The sequence below is a fragment of the Bison bison genome, unplaced genomic scaffold, assembly GCF_000754665.1.
Source record: "Bison bison bison isolate TAMUID 2011002044 unplaced genomic scaffold, Bison_UMD1.0 scf7180017864053, whole genome shotgun sequence".
Classification (NCBI taxonomy): Eukaryota; Metazoa; Chordata; class Mammalia; order Artiodactyla; family Bovidae; genus Bison; species Bison bison.
The window spans coordinates 5,725,881-5,736,516 of NW_011494625.1; the positions used below are offsets into that span (position 1 = coordinate 5,725,881).

General features: G+C 49.6%; 1 protein-coding gene across 3 annotated transcripts in view; it reads left to right on the plus strand.

The window, feature by feature from the left end:
* HIVEP1 (human immunodeficiency virus type I enhancer binding protein 1) overlaps positions 1–10,636 on the plus strand; it is a 137,981-nt gene that overhangs the window by 95,190 nt on the left and 32,155 nt on the right. For 2 of the 3 annotated variants that reach the window (XM_010835878.1, XM_010835879.1), the window contains exon 4: positions 4,970–10,628. In XM_010835878.1, coding sequence (XP_010834180.1) covers positions 4,970–10,628 — 5,659 coding nt within the window. Of the gene's footprint in view, positions 1–4,969; positions 10,635–10,636 lie in introns of all 3 variants that reach the window. The other variant, XM_010835877.1, reaches the window with a different exon arrangement.

Genomic DNA, 10,636 nt, shown 5'->3' on the forward strand with positions numbered 1-10,636 from the left:
TGTCTCTGCTTTTGAATATGCTATCTAGGTTGGTCATAACTTTCCTTCCAAGGAGTGTCTTTTAATTTCATGGCTGTAATCACCATCTGCAGTGATTTTGGAGGCCAGAAAAATAAAGTCTGACACTGTTTCCACTGTTTCCCCATCTATTTCCCATGAAGTGATGGGACCAGATGCCATGATCTTAGTTTTCTGAATGTTGAGCTTTAAGCCAACTTTTTCACTCTCCTCTTCCACTTCATCAAGAGGCTTTTTAGTTCCTCTTCATTTTCTGCCATAAGGGTGGTGTCATCTGCATATCTGAGGTTACTGATATTTCTCCCAGCAATCTTGATTCCAGCTTGTGCTTCTTCCAGCCCAGCGTTTCTCATGATGTACTTACTCTGCATGTAAGTTACCGTGGCTTCCTGGGCCCTCCACTGTCCCATGTTTTGTATTTTGTCTTTTTTTTTTTAGCATTCGCTGTCATTTTTGTTGATATTATTCTTGTCATTTCTGCTGCTGCTGCTGCTAAGTCGCTTCAGTCGTGTCCGACTCTGTACGACCCCATAGACGGCAGCCCACCAGGCCCCACCGTCCCTGGGATTCTCCAGGCAAGAACACTGTCGTTTCTAGCCCACCCTTAAATGCAAGGATTACCCAAATTTCTGATGGCAGACCTCTCTACCGTATATTCTCTCTGGCTTCTCATTTCTATACTTTTATGAAAAACAGCAGTCACTGCATACTCCCAGATCTGTGCCTCTAGCCCATACTCTCTCTAGGGAAAAAAAAGAATATGCGCATGTCTATTTAATCCATCATCATTTTCATACTGCTGTACAATCTTTGTAATTACTTGAAATGGATGTCTAATATTATGTTAAGTGGCTCTGCCATTATTAGCCTTAGCATTTCCCTGCTGAACATGCCTCGTCCTGGGTCTGCAGCTGTAATTTATAATTCTACATGTGGATATTGAGCTTGAGATTTGGTGGGATGGGAATTGAGTTGATTTCCACCCCAGCCACATGCCCCTCCCCCCCAAAACAAGCTTCGTCTTGGTCCTTCCAGAGAGACAGGGAGCCTCAGCAGAACCCTGGGCAAACCTTTCTCAGGCTTTCTTGCTTTGAATCAGCTCAGGGGTCCACTGTCACCGCCTGAGTTCAGAGTAGCATTTTAACCCTTTCCTGAACTGCTGAAAGGTCTTCTAAACGGTGCCCCCTCCCTCTGATGTCTTGACTTTCTGACACCAGTGTGACCTCAGTTGTTAGAAAACAGGTGGTCCCCAGGTCTCCAGAACCAGGAGAGATCTGAAGTTGTTCACACTCAAGTGTTTTTTTAGTCAATCAGAAAAAGAGACTCACCTTCAATCCAGGCAGGGTTTTGAACACACTGTTAGGGTGGAGTTCACCATACCTGACTCTATCCAACCGTGAGAATATCCTTTGTCATACTTTAGCTCCTATTTCCTTAACCGTATTCCTTGAACAAGGAGAATGGTAAAGGAGATCCAACAAAATCTTAGAAGCATGAACACAGCTCAGAAAAACACTGTTGGGATCATATTCTCCATTGAACGCTACCCACGGTGATTCCCCATGATCTCAGGTAATAGAAAAGCAGAGAGAGTGTGAAGAGAAGGACCAAAAGTTCAGCCTCAAAGAAATTATTACCTCAGAAACAAAAGCGTTTTTTAAGCTTCTTTAAACTTAGTAAGATAATACATTTATTTAAAGCCACAGTGGGCTTCCCTGGTGGCTCAGACAGTAAAGAATCCGCCTGCAATGCAGGAGACTTGGGGTTCGAGCCCTGGTTCAGGAAGACCCCCTGGAGAGGAAATAGCAACCCACTCAAGTATTCTTGCCTGGGAAATCCCATGGACAGAGGAAGCTGGCAGGCTGCAGTCCATGGGGTCACAAAGAGTTGGAGCAACTGAGCAATTAGCGCATGCGTGCGCGCGCGCTCACACACACACACACACACTGTCACACATAATATGAGACAATAAAATGAGATGACATGGGAAATATAGAACTTAGGGAACAAAACAATGTCGTTCCAAAACTAATAAAACTGAAACAGCAAGGAACTTAATGGCCTAAAAATCAAATTATTGATGTAAGGGGAAAAGCTTTAGATAATTCTAGAAAAAGCAGGAGAGAAACACAAAGATGGAAGCAATTTAAGTCATCATAAGGATGGTCCTGCACAAGGATAATTGATGTCAGTAATGTAAAAGAGCGCACCCCAAAGAAAAAAACTTGGCCAGAAAATGTATTTGAATAAATAATAAAACTTTTCTGAAATAAACTAAATGTATCTCCTTTAGAGGTTCATTGTGTTCCAGGAAAAAAATAATTGAAAGTTGTACATGGTCAGTTCTGAGCTGACTACTAGTTTTGTTATTAGACTTTGAAAAGAAACGTTCTTGCAGACAGGAAGGCAGAAAAAAGGCAAGTCACCTCAAGGAGGAGAAATGACTTGTTACGATGTCAGCAGGCTTCTCTGTACAGGCTTTTTTAAGGAAAGAAATGGTGTATTAGCACCAGGTATTAAAATTCAAAGAACAAAGAGTAAAACCACTATGCAAATAGAGTGTAAATGTTCTAAACATTCATCAGAGAGAGATGAGTGGGTCTTCATTTAAAACTGAAAGGTGGTTCATAAAATCTGTTTAAAATGTGTTCTTTTTTTTTCACATTTAGAAGAATGATCTCTATAAAGAAATAGGGATCTTAAGTCATTCCTTCCCCTTCATCTCAACTTCATTTTCTTAAAATACAAAGTTGAATTGTCTTTTTTTTTTTTAATATACATAGAATGTCCCCTTTAAAACTTCCTATGGTATTTCTTGGTAATTTGCCTGTGAGTTGAATTTTTGCTTTTTTTTTTTTCCTTTGGAGTGTAAGCTATCGTTTAACTTTTTTTTTGGACAAACAGCTTTACCTAAAAGTAAAATCTTATTCCAGAAAGTATGCAAAATATAAAATAAACATGTTCACCCCAGTCAAGGCTCAGGTCACACTGGGTTGTGGATGGGCTTGGCGTGGACAGGTTTTTTTCCAAATCTCTTTGTGTTTTTGCTCTGAGAGTCGCCTGAGTTGGGAACTGCCGCTCCTCCAAGGGGCTGCTCTGCTCTGTTTTTGCGTCTCTTTTAACAGCCAGTGGCTGTCTTGTTTCAGCCCAGCTCCAGCTTCTTGGGAAGTGAGTGGGGAAACTTCTCACCCGAGATGCTGATCATTTTTCATTTCGCCCTCTTGCTTGTGTAGTTAACGAGAGGCATCAAGTACATCACTGACGTTCCTGCATTTGTCCTGAAGAGGGAAAACCAGTGGGGAAATACCATTTTATAACTGAGTGGGTTGAAGAATCAAAAAGATTTGCTCAACATCATTTTGTAGAGGTTATCAACAATACTGCTTCCCTGGTGGTTCAGATGGTAAAGCATCTGCCTGCAATGTGGGAGACATTGGTTCGATCTCTGGGTTGGGAACATCCCCTGGAGAAGGAAATGGCAACCCACTCCAGCACTCTTGCTTGGAAAATTCCATGGATGGAGGAACCTGGGTAGGCTACACTCCACGGGGTTGCAAAGAGTCGGACACGACTGAGTGACTTCACTTCTATCAACAATACTGATACCTTTCTTTTTTCTAGTTTTCTTTAGCTCAAGTATTTTCATCATGAGACCTTCCCTCCTTTTATTTGCCTCTCTGATTATAGTGGTTAAATGTATCTTTAGTGGATTAGTATTTTTTTTTCCATTAAATTAAAACATGAGCGCACATAAACTGATGTCACAAGATGACTAGAAATTTTTATTTTATGTAAATTCTTCAGTTAATGCAAAGTAGTTATTTTGGTGTAGACATTTGGGTCTAATATGAATTTCAAATAGGTGCATTGTAACAGCTATTTGAAAATAATGAGAAATTACAGTATCTGGCTTCCCTATAAGTAAGTAATATAAGCTTGAATAATTTTTGTTGATGTGCCCAAGGATCCAACAAATCGAAAGAAACTAAATTATGGCAAGCAATTATTGCTCAAAAATACAAGAGTTAATAGTTGACAGCGATTATGGGTGGTTGATGCCATTTGAATGGTGATTTATTTCAACACAGGGAGAAATGGAGGTGGTTTCATCTCTTCTCTCCTGTAATAAGCTCTATCTAGCTACCTACTCAGCTATCATTAACAGCAAAGAAATGTAGCCATTGAATATTTTTTGCAATTAAAATGGTGATTTTTTTTTTTTTTTTTACTAAAGGCCATTACATCATTCTGACTTTAAAATTTGGTTGTTGAAGAGTCACTAATAAGTGTATTATTTTACTTTCATATTTTTGTTTATGGATATAATTGCTATATTTGCAATTCATCACAGTTCTACTAGTGAATATCCCATGATCATCTGAGTTACGTTTGCTCTAAAAATCATTATATGGAATCGAACTGGGGTCTCTTACATTGCAGGCATATTCTTTACCAGCTGAGCTATCCTTATGGGAAGCCCATAAGGATATCAGTATTGCCTATTTTGGAACAATGCTATTATTTTAGAAACTTGCTGAGACGTTTGCTTTAAAAGATACTAAATGTGAAAAGACAAATACCCAGCATGAAAAAGTTGGATTTTCTTCTTTGTGGGCCAGTTCTCTCAGACTATTGTTCTAGGGTCCTCAGCTGCAAGGGTGAAGGTGGAGGATAACTTTGTTTTGAAACAAAACACCCAGGACCTTGGTGAGATGGAGGTCAAGAGAGAACACAGTGTTGTAGAAATGTATATAGTAAGGTCAACAGATTTTTGATGGCCAGCATATCACCAGAATGCTAGAATGCAGTTTTATCCGAAACGGGCTTTCCTTAAACTGCCTTCTTCAGTTGTCCTAACACCCTCGTGATTGTAATGTTAATTTAAAAAAAATCATAATTGGTGTTTCTACCGCTTTACCAATTGGTTCTCTTTTTTCCTTTTTTTGAACAGAACTCTTAGAGGCTGGCATCAAAGGAACTTCCGAATCGCTTAAAGGTGTGAAACGGAAAAAGATTGTAGCAGAGAATCACCTGAAAAAAATACCAAAATCCCCTCTGAGAAATCCTCTTCAGGCCAAACACAGACAAAATACCGAAGAGTCCCCTTTCCCCCTGCTCGCGGGTGCAGCGGAGCCCCACAAGAAGCAGAGCCACAGCCCGGCGAAGGCCGGGGGGAGGCCGCTGACCAAACACAACGGGGAGACCCCAGGGCTGACCGCCGGGGCCCCCAAGCCCGAAGCCCCTGTCTGCCCCCGCAAGCCCCCACTTCTGCTGCAGCCGTCGGAGCCGCGCCGATGGCGGTCGGAGGGCCCCGACCCCGCCAAGGCCGGCGTCCCCGAGGGAAAGAGTGACCCTGGGTCCCCGCCCAGCAAGGGCAAAGCTGAGCACCGTGAGGCTCCGGCCTCCTCCGGCCACAGCTCCCCACCCTCCTCGTTTGCAAACACCGCCTTCGACGTCTTGCTGAAGGCCATGGAGCCAGAGCTGAGCACCCTGTCGCAGAAGGGCTCACCCTGTGCCACGAAGATTGAAAACCTGAGACCAAATAAAACCGCACGCGCCCCTGCTCACCTGCATGGCGGCCCGCGGGAGGCCGCTGACCCACGCCTGCCGGACGCAGCTGCCCCCTCAGAGCAGCCGCTACCACCTCGGACCTTGTACCCCTCCGGGCCAGTGTCCGCCACTCAGAGGAGGGACCCAGCGGTAGTCCTGGCCTCCTCTCCCGCGTATCACATACACGAACTCCCTGTGCCTAAACCCGGCCCACAAAGTCAGCAGCTTCCCGCGTGTTCGGGTTTCCCCCCATCCCTCGCAAGCCTGCAGGGCCAGGAGAACGCCCAGCTTGAACACGTCTACACTGCCGCGGCCACGTCACCCCCCGGCCGCACTCAGGTCACCCCTTCCAACCAGCAAGTGGACGCTGCTGTCTCAGTGCCGGTGAGCCCCACGCCTTCCACACAGTCACCCCCCACGCCCATCTACAACTCGAGCCCTGTCGCTGCTGTGGTTAACCACAGCATGGAGCAAATGTGCAGTCTTCTCCTGAAAGATCAGAAGCCAAAAAAGCAAGGAAAATACATCTGTGAGTATTGCAACCGAGCCTGTGCAAAGCCCAGCGTGCTTCTAAAGCACATCCGCTCCCACACCGGGGAGCGCCCCTACCCCTGCGTGACCTGCGGGTTTTCATTTAAGACTAAAAGCAACCTGTACAAGCACAAAAAGTCCCACGCACACACTATCAAACTGGGCCTCGTCCTGCAGCCAGATGCCGGCGGCTTGTTCGTGTCACACGAGTCCCCCAAAGCACTTAGCATCCATTCGGATGTGGAAGACAGTGGAGACAGTGAAGAGGACGGCGCTGGCGATGAAAGGCCGAACGACCCGGGCTCCGTGGACCTGCAGCCGGTGCAGATGATAAGAATGCTGTCCAGCTCGGAAGCTTTACCAAAATCAGGTTCCATTCCAAGCAATCCTGAGCGCGTGGTCGGTGACTTTGCACTGCAGGATGGGTCTTCAGAATCACAGGCTGTGGCAGAGTTACCAAAGGTTGTGGTCCACCCCATCAGCGTGTCCCCTTTAAGAGTTGACAGCCCAAAGGTTACGGATTCCAAGCCTGAGCTCCCTGGTACACAGAAGGACCTTCAGGGAACCCGGGTCCTGTCCCACCCGGCCTGGGCGTCCTCCCTGGAGGCAGATGAGAAGGCCCATCAGAAAGGCGACCCAAGTCAGCCCGACGGAAAGCCAGAGTCCCCTGTGGGCGCAGCGCATGCCCAGCTGCAGAGGCAGCAGGCCACCGATTACTGCCAAGAGCAGCAAGGAAAACTGCTGAGTCCTCGCAGCCTGGGAAGTACGGATTCAGGGTACTTTTCCCGATCTGAAAGCGCCGACCAAACCGTGAGTCCACCCACCCCCTTTGCCAGGACGCTACCCGCCCCAGAGCAGGACTCTGCGAAGAACAGCGGGCCCTCAACCCCTCGGGTCAGCACACCAGCAGCCTCTGCTGTTCCAGCAGGTGAAAAAGCACCCCTCCTCCCAGGTCAGATGCGCCCCCCGCTGGCTACGAAAACGCTCGAGGAGCGGATCTCGAAGCTCATCTCCGACAACGAAGCCCTGGTGGATGACAAGCAGCTGGACAGCGTGAAGCCCCGGAGGACCTCCCTCTCCCGCCGGGGAAGCATCGATTCCCCCAAGTCATACATCTTTAAGGACTCTTTTCAGTTTGACTTGAAACCAATGGGACGGAGAACAAGTTCAAGCTCTGATATACCAAAGTCCCCTTTCACCCCCACAGAGAAATCAAAGCAAGTGTTTCTTCTATCTGTACCTTCCCTCGACTGCCTGCCCATCACCAGGAGTAATTCCATGCCCACCACTGGGTACTCCGCAGTACCTGCCAGCATCATCCCTGCCCCGCATCCACTGAGAGGAAGTCAGTCTTTTGATGACAAAATCGGGGCTTTCTATGATGATGTCTTCGTACCAGGACCTAACCCTTCTGTGACCCAGAGTGGACATCCCCGCACCCTGGTGAGACAAGCAGCGGTGGAAGACTCCTCAGCAAGCGAAAACCACGTTCTCGGGGCCGGACAGCCCTGGGACGAGAGCCATCCTGGAGGCAGCCCCGCCGGGGAGACTGCAGCCCCGAGGAGCAAGCCCCCGGCCCCAGGCTCACACTTGGAAAAGAAGAAGTCTCACCAAGGGCGAGGGACCATGTTTGAGTGCGAGACCTGTAGAAACAGGTATCGGAAACTGGAAAATTTTGAAAACCATAAGAAATTTTACTGTTCAGAGTTGCACGGACCAAAAACCAAGGTCGCCGTGCGGGACCCCGAGCACAGCTCAGTGCCCGGCGGGGCAGAGCACTACAGGGTCGCCGGGGCCACCGGGGTCTGGGAACAGACGACCCAGATGCGGAAAAGGAGGAAAATGAAAAGCGTCGGAGATGACGACGAACTTCAACAGAACGAGAGTGGAGCACCTCCGAAAAGCTCCGAGGGCTCCCGGTCTCAGAGCGCGCTGGGCCCGGCTCCCAGCCTGTCTCAGCAGAACCTTGCCATACCCAGCGAGCTGCAGCCTCGAAACCTTCAGCGGCAGACCATGCAGATTCAGCTCGGGACCAGAGGCCCCGACCAGCCCCGGGACCCAAAGCCGTCGTCCGTCCTGGAAGAGCCGATGAGTTCGGCTGCCCAGGACAGGGCGGAGCCCAAGAGACATGGGGCCGGCATCTCGGTCATCCAGCACACAAACTCGCTCAGCAGGCCCGGGGCCTTTGACAAGCTGGATGCTGGCGAAGGCGCGTCCCCCGTGCCTTCCCAGGAGCTGAGAACGGGCAAGCCCGGGTCTCTGAGCGTCAGAGGAATTTCCCAAGAAGAAGGCCGCCCTTCCCGGCACACGTCTCAGCCCACGCTGTCCGATGCTCCAAGAGGGGAACTTCAGGACGGTTCCAGAAAGATCTCAGGTGAGCGGCATGTGCTCGGACAGCCCTCCAGACTCGTTCGGCAGCACAGCATCCAAGTCCCAGAAATCCTGGTCACCGAAGAGCCAGATCGGGACCTGGAAAGCCAAGGCCACGATGCGGAGAAATCGGAGAAGTTCAGTTGGCCTCAGCGGAGTGAAACCTTGTCCAAGCTGCCGACGGAGAAACTGCCGCCCAAGAAGAAGAGGCTGCGCTTGGCCGAGATGGAGCATTCTTCCGCCGAGTCGAGTTTCGACTCCACGCTCTCCCGGAGTCTCAGCAGGGACAGTAGTTTATCGCACACTTCGAGTTTCTCCGCCTCTTTAGACGTGGAGGACGTTTCTAAGACCGAGGCCTCCCCCAAAATCGACTTTCTGCACAAAGCGGACTTCCTCCTGATTCCCGCTGGCTCTAACACACTGAGTGTTCCGGGGGGTCACCGGGAGATGCGGCGGGCTGCGTCAGAACAGATTCACTGCCTGCAGACGTCCATGGAGGTGTCCGATTTCAGAAGCAAGTCATTCGACTGTGGAAGCATCGCCCCATCTCAGAAGGCGCCACCGGCTGAATCGCATCCTCCGACATCCCCTTGCGGCGTGGGGGTCGCCGGGCACGTGCCCCTCTTGGAAAGACGGAGGGGCCCACTGATACGGCAAATCTCTTTAAACATCGCTCCGGAGAATCAGCTGGCTTCCGGGAACCCATTATCTTTCCAGACCATCGCCCCTCCCGCTGTGAACACAGTGCCATTGCAGGGGCCTCAGCTCACTCACACAGTTTCAGCCGAGTTTCCTGCAAGTACTTTGCACTCCCAGACTCCAGTGAAGGATGTGCGAGCAGAAATGGCAAGTTCCCACTCTCCAAACCTCTTTCCCCTTCAACAGCTTCTAGGTATACACTTGTTGAATCAAATCCCCGTGCCCCTTAGCCACCCAGACACACACGTGTCCCTGCAGGTGTCTTCTACGCAGAGTGTCAAACCAGATGCAAGCCCCGGTGGTGGCTGTGTACCTTCTAAAAGTGAGGATTGCTTTGCTCCCAAGTACCAGCTCCAGTGTCTGGCAGTCCCCTCGAGCCAGCCTTGCACTTCTAATCCTGTGCAACCTCTGCCAAAGCAAGGTCTTTCAGATGCAGCCGGGGCCACCCCTCGTGCAACCTCACTGACCTTACCAGCCAAATTAGCAGAAGCCACATCTAACTCGTGTCCTCCGCCACCCCTGAAGGTTGGGGCCCTCGGTGGTCAGGTGCCAAAGGGGCCCACGTCCTTGACGCTGTCCGCACACCTGCAGACTCAGGTCTCCACGTACTGTTTCGCCGCAGTCACAGCTCTGCCACAAATCCTAGTGACCCAGGATCTTTCCAATCAGCCGATTTGCCAGGCTAATCGTAGTACGGTGCCAATCAGCGAAGAACAAAGTTCCGTACCAAAACCGCAAAACGATCCCCGGAATGCTTTGCCAAACCCAGAGGGAGAGCTCGTCGGCCAACCTGTCTTTTCAGAGATGGGCCAAAACCCATCTCCGTCAGAATCCTCGCCCACAACACCGAAGATGTCTGTCGGAAGACTTTCCCCACAGCAAGAATCTTCAGCTTCCAGTAAAAGGATGCTCTCCCCAGCAAATAGTTTAGACATCGCCATGGAAAAGCACCAGAAGCGAGCCAAGGATGAAAACGGAGCTGTCTGTGCAACAGACATGAGACCACTGGAAGCCGTGGGTTCAAGAGCTCCTGATGGTAGCAAACAGAAGAAGCCTGTGCTGGTGAGGCAGGTGTGTACCACGGAGCCCCTTGAGGCTGTGACATTAGAGCAGGATGTTTTTCCTCACCCTGAAGTCAGTACCGAGGCTCTTCACTTGACTGCTGTGTCACTAGCCGATAACGTGTCATCAGGACACTGCAAGCCTGTGGCTAGAGAACCCATGAAAGAAGTGCAGGAATTTGAAAGCATCCCGTCAGCCGCATTGCTGACGCCGACAGTTCAAAACCCAGCTGCGCCTGCAGAGAAAACTCACATTTCTCCTTTGGAATCCATAGACAACCACCAAGAAAGGAAGTCTCCAGGGATTAAAAATCCAGGCGACAAAGCGAACGTCCAGGAACAGAGCCAGCCTGCGGCCACGACTCCTTCCATGCGTGAGGCTGGCGACACACAGCCGTCCACGTCCT